We start from the raw sequence: 13,640 nt of genomic DNA, 5'->3' as shown, positions 1-13,640 counted from the left end.
TAAAATACTATTAAACTTTCTAAAGTAGTAAATTCACCAGAAAATTTTTTTTTCATAAAGGGAAGTATTGTGCCTAATATATCACCTTGCCCTCCACTAACCCTCGTGCTCCAAGCAGACGCCAGCCCTCGCCCTGGGTGCGGGCACAGTGGCAGGTGCCGGGGGCCTCAGATGGCCTGACACCCTTCCTTCCCTCCCGGAGCTCTTTCTTTCTTCCATTCTGCCATCCCTCTGGCCTAGGCCCCTGGAAGCATCCCTGGGACACGCCTGCCAAACCACCGCAGGGGGGCTGGGGGTCTCCAGATTCTTGCTCAGAGCCTGACTCTCCTGCGTGTTCAGAAAACGGTTGTTGAACATCTAAATGAAGTCACCGATTAATAAACTACAAACATGCGATAAACGTTTGCTGATTGATGAATTTTTTTAATCTAAGTTTCAGATCTTCAAATCAATTAACTGCTTTCAATTGACTATTAACTATTAACTCAATGATAGCAATTTCTTTTTTATAATTGTGTTATAAGTCACAATTCCTGTATTTACATCAGAGGCCTTCCTTTTTAACTAAGTTCCTTACTATTCGAGCCTGAGTCAGCAAATCAGAAAACTTCAGTTATGAACAAACTTGGGAGTATACTGAACTCAAGCTCTGCATCTCAAAGACAAGAAACCAGAAACTGGGGAGGAAGCAGTGACTCGTCAGTGTCACCCAGAAACTACATGGCCTGATGATGGATCCACCACAACGCCCGCCGCACTTACCGAGTGTCTGGAGCTTTTCCGTCCATTTGTCTACATCAATGTGCAGCTGGCTTTCTACAAAGCCTTCTTATAAATTTGTTTTTCAGGGCTTCCTAAAGGAAAATAATATAGTTTAACAAGACTAATCTCACCATTCCTCTTGCTGAATAATACTTGTTAGGTTTATTCCAAGTTTCATGATACAGGGAAAAGGCACAAAAAGTGCAAAGAGGTTCTAAAACATCCCAGTAAATAGGATTACATTTGCTTAGGACTTTATCTTGAAAAACAGAAGTAAACAATTGGGGATATAATTGTATGAATAAATATGCACTAATATTGAAAACAAAGAATGAATTAAGTGCTGATTTTTTGGTTAAACTTTCTAATAGAACTATATGGTGACCCTTTACATAAATCCTTTATATTGCCTTTTCTGTGGGCCGGTTGTAAAGAGGGGGTCACTGTTACAAGAACACTGATGAAAGGTTCAGCATTTTCCCACACCCTCTCTTAAACGTGCAATGTTCAAAGCCTTATCTTTGGAAGCATGTTTCATATCATCATCTGTATCTTTCTTCTCTCACTATTGATGGTTCAACTCCACCTCATTTGTCAAAGGCTGCACTGTGGAAGGTTCTCCAGGATTACCTCCAGCAGCTTGATGGCGCCTTGCATACTAACTCTGCAGCTGGCACGCATGCATCCGCACTGTGCTGCCACGTACCCACAGCAAGCAACAATCTACTGAGGGTGGATCACAGAGGCAGTGGGGCCAATGCAGGATTAAGCAAAGGGGGGATCTCTTTTTCTTTTAATTTTTATTGGAGTATAGCTGCTTTACAATGTTGTGTTAGTTTCTGCTGGTCAGCAAAGTGAATCAGCTCTCTCTCTCTCTATATATATATATATATCTCCACTATAGTGTATATATATATATATATATTTATATATATATATTTATATATTTATATATATATATATATATATCCATTCTTTTTTGGATTTCCTTCCCTTTAGGTCACCAAAGAGCATTGAGTAGAGTTCTCTGTGATGTACAGTAGGTTCTCACTAGTTAGCTACCTTATACATAGTATCAATATTGTATATAGGTCAATCCCAATCTCCCAACTCAACCCAATCTCCCCCTTCCCCCTTGGTATCCATACATTTGTTCTCTATGTCTGTGTCTCTATTTCTCCTTTGTAAAAAAGATCATCTATACCAATTTTTTCAGATTCCACATATAGGTGTTAACATATGGCATTTGTTTTTCTCTTTCTGTCTTACTTCACTCCATATGACAGACTCTAGGTCCATCCACATCTCTGCAAATGACACAACTTCGTTCCTTTTTATGGCTGAGTGATATTCCATCATATATATGTACCATATCTTCTTTATCCATTCATCTGCTGATGGACATTTAGGTTGTTTCCATGTCCTGGCTGTTGTAAATAGTGTTGCAATGAACACTGGGGTACATGTGTCCTTTTGAATTATCTTCTCAGGGTATATGCCCAGTAGTGGGATTGCTGGGTCATATGGTAGCTCTACTTTTAGCTTTTTAAGGAATCTCCATACTGTTCTCCATAGTGGCTGCACCAATTTACATTCCCACCAACAGTGCAAGAGGGTTCCCTTTCCTCCACACCCTCTCCAGCATTTATTGTTTGTAGATTTTCTGATGATGGCCATTCTGACTGGTGAGAGGTGATACCTCATTGTAGTTTTGATTTGCATTTCTCTAACAATTAGTGACGTTGAGCACCTTTTCATGTGTTTGTTGGCCATCTGTAGTCTTCTTTGGAGAAATGCCTATTTAGGTCTTCCGTCCATTTTTTGATTGGGTTGTTTGTTTTTTTGATATTGAGCTGCATGAGCTGTTTGTATATTTTGGAGATTAATCCTTTGTCAGTTGCTTCGTTTGCAAATATTTTCTCCCATTCTGAGGGTCGTCTTTTCATCTTGTTTATGGTTTCCTTTGCTGTGCAAAAGCTTTTAAGTTTCACTAGGTCCCATTTGTTTATTTTTGTTTTTATTCTCATTACTCTAGGAGGTGGGTCAAAAAATATCTTGCTGTGATTTATGTCAGAATGTGTTCTTCCTATGTTTTCCTCTGTGTGTTTTATACTGTCTGGCCTTACATTTAGGTCTTTAATCCATTTTGAGTTTATTTTTGTGTACGGTGTTAGGAATTGTTCTAATTTCATTCTTTTACGTGTAGCTGTCCAGTTTTCCCAGCAAACAGTTGCTTTACCAAACAACTGTATAACTTGGGGACTTCTGATGAGGAATTTTCAATAACACCCACCTTCTGCATTTAGCTCTTTTATTTCTTACATCTCCCTGATACCTGATGATTTTATTGACTCTTGTCTATAGACGACAAGATTTCATGATGAAACCTCAGTGTCTGATTTTTTTAAATCTTATTTTTCTTCTTTCACTGGGCACTAGCTACTTGCCCAACATTATGTGATGCACTTCATATGCATTAGTCATTTAATCTCGGCAACATCTCCATGGAAAGATGCTTTTAACTGAAGGAAAAAGTAAGTCAGGGTCACCAGCATCAGCGAAATACTAATCTAGCCCCCTGCAGGCAGAGCCCGACCTAGAGCCCAGGCACTAGTTACTGCAAATCCAAGAGCACTACAGATACTCTTGAATGTGATCTCGATGCTAAGAAATAGAGCCACTCACCACAATTCATTCTCTAAGTAAAAAGTTCTTCAAGTGATTGAATAAGTGGCTTTAATTTCTAACTTGACTACTTGGTAAACAGCACTCAGCTAAACTGAAGACTTCTCCAAGAAACCACCTGCTTCTTTTTTTTATCGAAGTATCAATATGTTTGATTTACAATGTTGTGTTAGTTTCAGGTGTACAGCAAAGTGATTCATATATATATATTCATTTTCAGACTCTTTTCCTTTATAGGTTATTACAAGATACGGAGTATAGTTCCTCGTTCTACACAGTAGATCCTTGCTGGTTATCTGTTAGATATATACCAGTGTGCATCTGTTAATCCCAAACTCCTAATTTATCCTTCTTCCCACTAACCACCTGATTCTTGAGATGGTGTTAGGCACTGTTACGTTCTCACACTACTTTGCAGAGACTCAACCTGCTGCCTATTATACTGCATATAACTATCTGTAGTTACAGCAGTCCCCTTTTCAAAGCCTGAACTATTTACCATCTGATTCATTACAGAAAACGCCTACTGATCCCTGTATCAGCAAATTAACTGGTGAGCAAACAAATTAAAGAAGAAGAATAACAATAATAGCCATGGCCACCATGAGAATGAGCATCCCAGACTCCCAGCTCCAGGAACGGCAACATCCAAGGCCCTCTGCTGTGCTCTGAAATCCATCTCAGTTTGCCCGGAGGCCACACCTCCCAGGCTGCTCTTAGCCGTGACCACGCCGAGCCCACTCCTAGGAGCCACGGCTCCCCTGAGAGAGGATCCCCCATGATACCCGACTTCAGCTGGATGAGAGGTGTCCTCTAAATGCAGGGCCCTGTGGGATGTTTCCACCCAGCCCCCACGCCACCCCCCGTCCCTTCAGGACCAGACCTCCCCGGCCTGCCCGGCTTCCCCAGCCTCGGCTCCAACAGCTCTTTCCCTGACAAAATTCTCACACATGTAACCTCATCTCGGTGTCGGCTTTTGGGAGGACCCAGACACAGAAGCATCTCCTACGTACCAAACATTATTCCAAGTGCTTTACATAATTTAAGTCAATTTACAGCTCATAACTATGGTTATTTCCTCACTTCAAAGGTAAGAAGCCCAAGGCACAGAGAAGTTCAGTGACCAGCTCAAGATCACACAGCAGTGGGGGCAGGGCTGGGAATCAAACCCAGACCATCTGGCTCTGAGTCCCTGCTCGGAACCACCTTGAACTACTTGGTCAGTGGATTAAAAATAGGCCAAACAAGAATAAAAATGTAGTTGTATTTTCTCATGCTATCAGACGCAGGTTAAGCCAGAGTTACACAGATGCCCCAAAAGGTTCTCATGTGATCTACCTTGATGAAAGTTTTGTAACTAATGACTGTCCTGCTGAGAAGAAGTCAGGCCATTTGAAACTACAGCCCACGTATTTTGGAATATATTACATTGTCAGTACAGAATACTGGGGAATGATAATTGTTTTAATAGACCCACAGTTGAAAAGCACCCAAAAAAAACCACCCCAAAAAGCTTTAATTTAACATGGAATTTAAAGCACAAATAACTACTAATGAATTATTGATCATTCCCACAATAGTAACATCTTGCATGGGCAAAACAACTGAACACTTACAAAAAGTTTTCACACACATCCCATTTTACGTCAACATTACCAGTCAGCTGGGCAAGCCACGCCCCAGGTGGCTCTGCAGAGTCCTCTGAAGGACCACTCTGGTTTTGCAGATGCACCTGAGCATGGGTTCCCCCAGCCCTCGGTGGCAAAGGGGTCACCCCTCCCTCACCTGCAGTTGGTGGAGCATCTGACCATTTCTGCTGCTCTGAAAAACACTGGACATGGGCTTCCCTGGTGGCGCAGTGGTTGAGAGTCCGCCTGCCGATGCAGGGGACACGGGTTCATGCCCTGGTCTGGGAAGATCCCACATGCCGCAGAGTGACTAGGCCTGTGAGCCATGGCCACTGAGCCTGCGCGTCCGGAGCCTGTGCTCCACAAAGGGAGAGGCCACAACAGTGAGAGGCCCACGTACTGCCAAAAAAAAAAAAAAAAAAACACTGGACAAGTTCAGCAGTGTTTCAGATAAAGTCTTCAGCTTGTCCACAAAATCAAAAGTATGATTTTCCTGCAAGATAAAGCAGATTTGGGTACGTCTCTAGCTCAGCCCTGTTGCATTAGGAAGGTTCTTCAGCGCTGTGGCTGCTACAACAAGGAGACCAGCGTTGTGTGCGGCTCAGCAATCAGAGCGGAGATCTTCCAAGGCCACCTACCCGGATACGGTGACCGTCCCAAGGCCCTCCCCCCAGACTCTTTCCGTCAGGTGCTGTCCACGTGGTCACCGTGGTGTCCCCAGTGTATAGGTCACTCTAACGGGCAACAGACGTCCCCAGTATACACTGACTAAACAAGACATCTGCTCACACTTCCGTCTCAACAATACATTCTCAACTAGCATCTACGATTTGTTTTATGATGCCCAACTCTATTTAGGATAAAACGAAACCGCAGTTATTTATTTATGGCTGCTGGCAGAGCAAATGAGCATAAGATTTTTGTAAAATAATTTGGTATCATAAAAATTATTTATGGTCACTGACCTACAAAAAAACACCCCTGCCTTTTTCTCTCAAAATAAAAGGACGCCATCCTGAGGAAATCTTTTAAGTGAAATACAAAGCTATACCCATGAAGATGTCTACGGCAACGTTACTATGTTTTTATACTGAAAACAGTCTATATGCAAAGAGATAAGATTAAGGCGGGTCTGGAGTCCAGCCACACCCCCCTGGGGTCACAATGGCACAGGTCACACCAGCTCAGGGTCTAGAAAGAGAAGAGAGGCTCCTGCTGCTATAGTTCCCAAGATGAGCCCAGGACAGGACGGAGCCCCTCGTGGGCACGGCTGCCTCGGCTGCTGCCCCTCCCCCACTCAGCTGCCAGGGGTCTGACCGGCAAAGGAAAGCCGCAGCCTGTCCAAACGCCGCCCTTCCGCCTTCACATGAGCCTGAGCTGTGGACTACTCGACGTCTGTGTTACTCGCCCACCCACAAAAGTGAGATCCTCTGTTGCTAAGGATGAGCAAGCAGGGAAACAGCAGAGGCACATGAAAAGACCCTTTCTGGTCAAAATAAACCTAATGAAAGACAGGAGAAAATGTAGAAAGTATCTACTTTGTGTTTTCAAGAAACATCCAGGAGCACAGAGGAGGTGGTGACGAGGAAGAAACAGCCCACGTGAGGCGGTGAGACCCAGAGACTGAACACAGGCTGGGAATCAAAACAAGGGGGACATACGGGGCAGTGGAGACCCCGCCCCAGCCCTCAGAGGAGGGCCGCGAGACAAAGAAGGACAAATCAGAGACAGTCCGGGACAGATACAAGAGATCTAAGCCAAGATTCAGACTCAGAGCACAGAAGGGGCCAAGAACAGGGTCAGTTATCACAGGAGGGAGAAAACCCACTGCTGCTGAGTGTGCAAATCTGAAGACCATTTCCCTTTTTTTCTTTTTTTTTAAGTTCAGTTGCTGCACTATATATATATATATATATATATATATATATATATATATATAAGTTACAGGTATACAATATAGTGATTCACAGTTTTTAAAGTCTATACTCCATTTATAGATATTGTAAAATATTGGCTGTATTCCCTGTGTTGTACAATATATTTTTGTGGCTTATTTTATACGTAAGAGTTTGTACCTCTTAATCCCCTACCCCATCCTGCCCACTTCCCCTCCCCACTGGTAACCACTAGTTTGCTCTCTATATCTGTGAGTCTGCTTTTTTGTTATATTCACTGGTTTCATTTTTTTAGATTCCACATTTAAGTGATATCATACAGTATTTGTCTTTCTCTGTCTGAATTATTTCACTTAGCATAATGCCCTCCAAGTCTATCCACCTTGTTGCAAATGGCAAAATTTTGTTCTTTTTTATGGCTGAGTAATATTCCATTGTACTACATCTCTATATCTGTATCTATATCTATATCGATATATGTGTGTATGTATGTATATGTAAACACACCACATCTTCTTTACCTATTCATCTGTTGATGGACGCTTAGGTTGCTTCCATATCTTGGCTACTGTGAATAACGGTGCTATAAGCATTTCTTACACAGCAAAAAATATTAACAAGAGACTAGTGCTAGCATACCTTGTAACAACTGGAATTCTAATTAAAAGAATAAATATATCAGCCTCAGGGAGAACACAAGAAGCCTGTGAAGAAGGAAAAACAATAATGTCGTTTCAGAGAGTTTCTCTGCAAAATTAAAGGTCAGTAGACAATGCAGCAGAATCTACTGAGTTTTCAGGGAGAAATAACATAAGCCAGGAATTCTTATGTCCAGCTGAGCTATGGTGCAAAGGTGAGGACCTCAGATATCCAAGGACAAAGAAATGATGCTACCTATGAATGCTCCTGAAAAAGTTACCTGAACACACCTGAGTAAACAGTTAAATCAATATGAGAACACTGAAATGATGATGAGCCACGAAACCACTCAAACAGAATTAATTTTAAATAATGGTGAGCAAGGTTCTGAATTGAATCCAAATGCCAATAATAATTATTGAAAGAAAAAATTATAATAGAAAAGTTACAGTAAAATTATAAACACCAGCTGCTCACTCTGATGATTGTTAATGTGTCCGACTGGTTTCAGACTCTATCAATACAAGATAGCCATGGTGCGGGAGGAGAGGATGGAGTGACAGCAAAGGTTCTCACGTAAGAAAGAAGTGAGTCTGGGCATTGATAACTGGGAAGAGGACAGACATGACATTAAAAAACAGTAGACAGAAAACAAAGGAGGAAAAGAGACCCTACAGAACAAATTCTTCTGGCAAAAGAGAGGAAAAACGGTAATCACCAGGACAGGTATAAATTTCAAAACTATAGAGGAGGATGACAAAATAGCTCTAAACTTATCAGAGTTATGAAAAGAACTTCAAGTAGGTTAAAATATCGTAATTCAAAGGCTAAGATTTTCAGACCCATCCCGTCAAGTTACTCAATAAATATTTACCAAAGGTCTTTCAGCCAGGCATAAGTGTAGGTGCTAAAATTATAGCTATGAACAAAATAAAACGCTTTTATTAATTAAGATTATGTTATATGGCAGAGACAAAACTATCAAAGCCAACTGTAGTTCTATACTGAATCAAAAACAAAAGATCTCAAAAATCAAGCAAAAACATAAAAACTAGAAATGTTAACAGTAAAAAAATTAAATTCATTGCAAAAAGGATAAATGGAATAACAATCATTTTATTCTGAAATAAATTCAGAACTTACAGTGACTAATATTTCTACACACAGTAACACATCATTAAAAGATACAAAGTAAATATGACTAGAAATAAGGCAGAATTTTGTAAGAACTGAACAGTAGACAACATGAATATATGCACTGCACTGAGCCTCTGAAACATCACACCGAGAGCACTTAAAAATGAAGTGGTGAACAAGGCCTCCCCATCCCGGGTTATTCGCTTGGTGGTCTTAGGCAAGTTACTTAAACACTGCTTTGAAAAGACACATGCACCCCAATGTTCATTGCAGCTCTATTTACAATAGCCAGGACATGGAAGCAACCTAAGTGTCCATCGACAGATGAATGGATAAAGAAGATGTGGTACATATATACAGTGGAATATTACTCAGCCATAAAAAGGAATGAAATCTTGCCATTTGCAGCAACATGGATGGACCTAGAGATTGTCATACTAAGTGAAATAAGTCAGACAGAGAAAGACAAATACCATATGGTATCGCTTATATGTGGAATCTAAAAAATTAAACAAATGAACCACCGTAACACAACTGAAACAGACTCATAGATTCAGAGAACAAACTGGGAGTCTCCAGTGAAACAGGTGAAGGGGATTGAGAGGCACAAACTTCCTGGAGAAACCCCTCTGCCCCTCAGGCAGCAGCACCGGGAACCCGTGGAAGCTTCAGCGGCACCAGAGGAACCAAGCAGATCAAAATAACAGCACAAAGCCTGTGATGATTAAACTGTCCTGGGAACCACAGCCCGCAAAGGACGCTGAGACCTGTGTGTTAAACCTGAACAGGAGACTGTCTGCAAAAAATGAAAGGTTTTCTTACAGCCAACATGCCCACAATACAACTGAACATCACCCACCATACAAAGAACCAGAGAACTCACAAGAATCAACCAATGTCAATATTGAGATAAATCTGATGTTGGAATGATCTGGCAAGTATTTTAAAGCCGTCATCATAGAAATACTTCAACAAGCAATTAAAAACTGTCTTGAAACAAATTAAGTAGCAGAAAAGTTCAACAAAGAAATACAAGTTATTAAAAAGACAGCTAAGCACGGGGTAATACAGAACTGAAAAATGCCATAACAGAAAGTGTTTTAAACTTGCTGGATGGTCTCAAGTAGAAATGACAGAGGACAGAACCAGTGAACTTGAGGACAGGTCAGTACACTTCACCCAATCTGAGCAAGAGGAAAACAGACGACAAAGTAACCAGAGCTTCAGGGACCTGCAGGACAATACTAGGAGTCCACGTTCATATCTTTTGAGTCCCAGAAAGACAGGAGAAACAGAGTAGGGCTGAAAGGCTATTAGAATAAGTAACAGCTGAAAACTTCCCCAAACTGGTGAAATACAAAAATTTACAGAATCAAGAACTTGAGCAAAACCTTCAGAAGATTATAGGGAGACAACGCGGCACGGAGCTCAGAGCCCCGCCCAGAACTGGGGCACAAATCTCAGAGATGCCACAACCTCAAGTCTTGTCTTCACTTTTATATCACTGGGAGAAACTACTTGGGCTCTGTTTTCACCTACATACCACCTAATAACTGCTGATTTTAGAAAATGCCCTAAGCCTCTTTTCCTTACAGCTCATTTTTGTTTAAAAAAAAAAAAAAGAAAGTAGAAGGTGACTGGGTCAGAGCATAAGATCTTAGCTATGGGTTTATTTTTTCTGTTGTATTCATCATTTTCTTATTTATATCACCCTCCTCAGCATTCAGACCATTTGCTTATTGCTAGGGGAATGAGACAGAGGAATCTGAAGATTTAAATAAAAGAAAGGATTTTTTTCTGACCTGGTCAGAATCAGGAAGGGCAGAACCCGGGAGGGAAGAGCCCCTTCCCCACAGCCCATTTCTCTCTAAAGAGGTCCTCCCTCCGCATCTCGGCAGGATTGGGAGAAGAGAGGAAGGTCGCCCTGGGGCCCCAGAAACAAAGGAACCTGGGCCTGACTTTCCCCAGAACAGAGGGCCGGCTGGACTGGACATCTCGGTGGAGCGGCCTGGCCGCATCTTCAGGACGACAAAGCACACACGCGGCGCTCTGCCTCCTCCCCGCTGACACGCCAATCCACCGCCACACAAGACAGCAAGATGGAAAGACTTCCCGGGACGCTGTCAGACGTGCATATCTTGCTGCTTCTAGCCGATTCCGAGTGTTCAAAGGGCTTCGTGAAAAGCGCGACCCCCTTTCCACTCAGCGCCCCAGGAACCACGCTCCAAACGCAGAGGAAGTGCTGCCAGCAGCTCCCTGGACGTAGTCCTGAAGCCGTCTGTACACTTAGGAGCACAGGTGCCCACGTGTGTGACCCGCTTTTCGTCACTGGGACACCCCACGCTCCTCCCCACCGCCCTGAAATACAGTTAACAGTAAGTCCTGGAGGCCAGTCTATATCTAGACCAGTCTTTTTTGTAAGCTGCGTATTTTTCATTTCATGCATGTGCCAGACAGACAGGGCCCCTGTCTGGCCGCCGAGGGGGCCGCCGGCCTCACCCGCGGGAGCGGCCCCTGGGAGGCCTGGCCTCCCATGCAGCCGCCTGCCCGGCCTTGCCCAGCCACAGCAGGTCCTCAGGGGAGGCCTATCCCACGCCCCCCGTCTCCCCCTCCCGCCTGAGCCCTGCGCTTGGGCCACCCGTGGGCTCGGGACCAGCGGCCGCCCCTCCTCCAGACACACACCAGAGTGAGGCCGAGGCCCCTCTGCCCTAGGCCGCCCACCGGCCCCCAGCCCCGGCGCAGCACGGCCCCCGGGAGGGCGCAGCCGGCGCGCGCCAGCCCAGCACCCCCCGGCCCGCGCCCCTGCTCTGTCCGTCTGCTCCCCGGGGCCCCATCCAGCCAGACAAGCCCTTGCGTTCCGGCGTCCCTCAGCCTCAGCACGCCGACCTTCCCCGCTGAGGGCCCGGCCCGCGCCCCGCGCCCCGCGCCCGTGGGGCAACCGCCGGCCTCCCCGGGCTCCACCCCAGATGCCGGCAGCGAACCCCGGCTGTGGGCGGGGACAGGAGCGTCGGCGGCCGCTGTGGCAGGCGCTCTACGGTCAAAGCTGCCACCCCCGACCCCGGCCCTGAGAGCCGCTGCTCGCTGCTCTCCGGACCGCTCCTGCTTCCAGACGTGACCTTCACTCCCCACCGCCCTGCGGGCAACGCCTTTCCGGAAACAGCGCTGGCGGAGGAGAAGGTTCGGACTACGCTCGTGGCTCCCAGAAACCGGGGCTCTCCCTCCGGCCTGCGTGTTACTGGGAGGAAAAGGCTTATTGAGAGGGACGGTGACAAGGGACAAGTCACAGGTGCGGGGGCCCCCCCGGCCTAACCCCGTGCACACGTGTTTCTCTTCACGACACCGTGCTGCTCGGTGCTTTACCCTCAGAGTTACAGGTCCAACCAGAGGAGATGACCAACTTTATACATGTTTTTTCCCACGAAAAAATGGCAACTTCACGTGGTTCCACCTAATGGGAAGTGATGGAGAGAGTAAGACCAAGTAGTAGACGACATGCAACACAGGCCCTTCCACCCTGACAGGTGATGTGCTTCACACACCGTAAGCTGGCAGAGCTTCCAGGCTCTCCCAGCCACGTGGAACGTTGGACCGGGAGTCCAATGAGCAGAACCGGTTTCCCCAAAGTTAAATAGAATCATTCAGCTTGGCTCCAGCGCCATGAAGTTTAGCTTCATACGTACAAACCAGGACACCCTCATGCAAAGTCGTCAGCCACAGCGAATGCGTGCAAAAGGCACCAGCGCACAGCACTGCCTATGACGTGTACGGGGGACCAAGCAAGAGCCGGGGAAATGTCTGCTCGTTCTTCCAAAACTTCCGTCATTCTCAGAACGCACGGGGCACACTCGCTGCCACATCCCTGTCGTGGCCAAGCCCCCTCCTCCCGCCCCCATGGAGGCCTGCACATGCCCTCCCTCGGAAGGCTTTTCTAAACCCTCCTTTCCAGGGGGACTGGAAGCTCACCTCCTGTGCCCTGTGCCACACTGAGCGAATCTCAGATCACGTTAGTTCTGAATTATTTCTTCAGATGTTTGTCTTCTCTTTCCCCACCGCAGGGTGAGCTCCTCAAAAGCAAGACTGTCATACTAACTGTTGTGTCACAGAATATAGCACGGTATATAATCCTACAGTACATTTTATATATCATCAATAATGTCTTTGTGTAATAATACATAATATAATAATAATAAAGTCATGGTCCATTTTTTAATTTGAATTTAAAATAAAGCCGTGCTACAGAGCCATTTTCTGCGAAATTTCTGAACTTCCCACAGCCCTCGCAAGCTTAACGCAGGGAGATCATCGGAACGACACTGGCTTTGGCTCCAGGCCCCTCGGAAGCCCAGCCCTGGAAGGATGAGCTCCTGACGTACGTCTAGATTAATGTCATTTCACTGTGACAGCCCAGTCCAAATGGACAGTCCCAAGATAAAGCAGAAGTTATTAAGCACATTCAGAATAAACTGAGGCAAATACAGCCCCTGAGCTAAGTCCCAGGCAGGAAGCAAGAGGCCACGTGGCAACCACAAGGGCAGGAAACGTGAACCTGTAAAATCTACTTTGACAAAAATAACCCAACTGCTCGGATGACCACACCCCATCGCCAACTTTTTAGCTTTTAAGTTGTTAGTACTATTTGAAGCTCGGAAGTTTAGCATTAATAGGGCTTGATGTCTCCTCCTCTGGTTTTGACAGACCCCATGGCCTCTGGAAGTCCCTCAAAGGTGCCTGCAGGCTCATAAGCCACCGTCAGACAAGGAGAGAAGACCCTGGGAAGACACAGCACCACCATGTCAAAAGAAAGTGCAAATATGAACGATGATAAATCCTGAAGCTGACGGGTTTGAGAAGGTAAGAAACATAAGGAAGGGAAAACATGCAGAGCTGTGCGATG

The 13,640-nt window shown here is 45.0% G+C and overlaps 1 protein-coding gene across 1 annotated transcript in view; it reads right to left on the bottom strand.

Moving 5' to 3' along the window:
• LOC307191496 (ATP-binding cassette sub-family A member 13-like) overlaps positions 1–13,640 on the bottom strand; it is a gene marked incomplete at both ends in the record, with an annotated part of 76,072 nt that overhangs the window by 52,010 nt on the left and 10,422 nt on the right. The window contains 4 exon segments of the mRNA XM_079931625.1: positions 763–826; positions 828–854; positions 5,233–5,294; positions 5,502–5,568. Of these exon segments, the coding sequence (XP_079787751.1) occupies positions 763–826; positions 828–854; positions 5,233–5,294; positions 5,502–5,568 (220 nt within the window).

The sequence above is a fragment of the Stenella coeruleoalba genome, assembly GCF_951394435.1.
Source record: "Stenella coeruleoalba genome assembly, chromosome: 9".
Taxonomy (NCBI): domain Eukaryota; kingdom Metazoa; phylum Chordata; class Mammalia; order Artiodactyla; family Delphinidae; genus Stenella; species Stenella coeruleoalba.
Note: the sequence above shows the minus strand (reverse complement) of the source record. Positions and strands in the feature narration are given on the sequence as shown.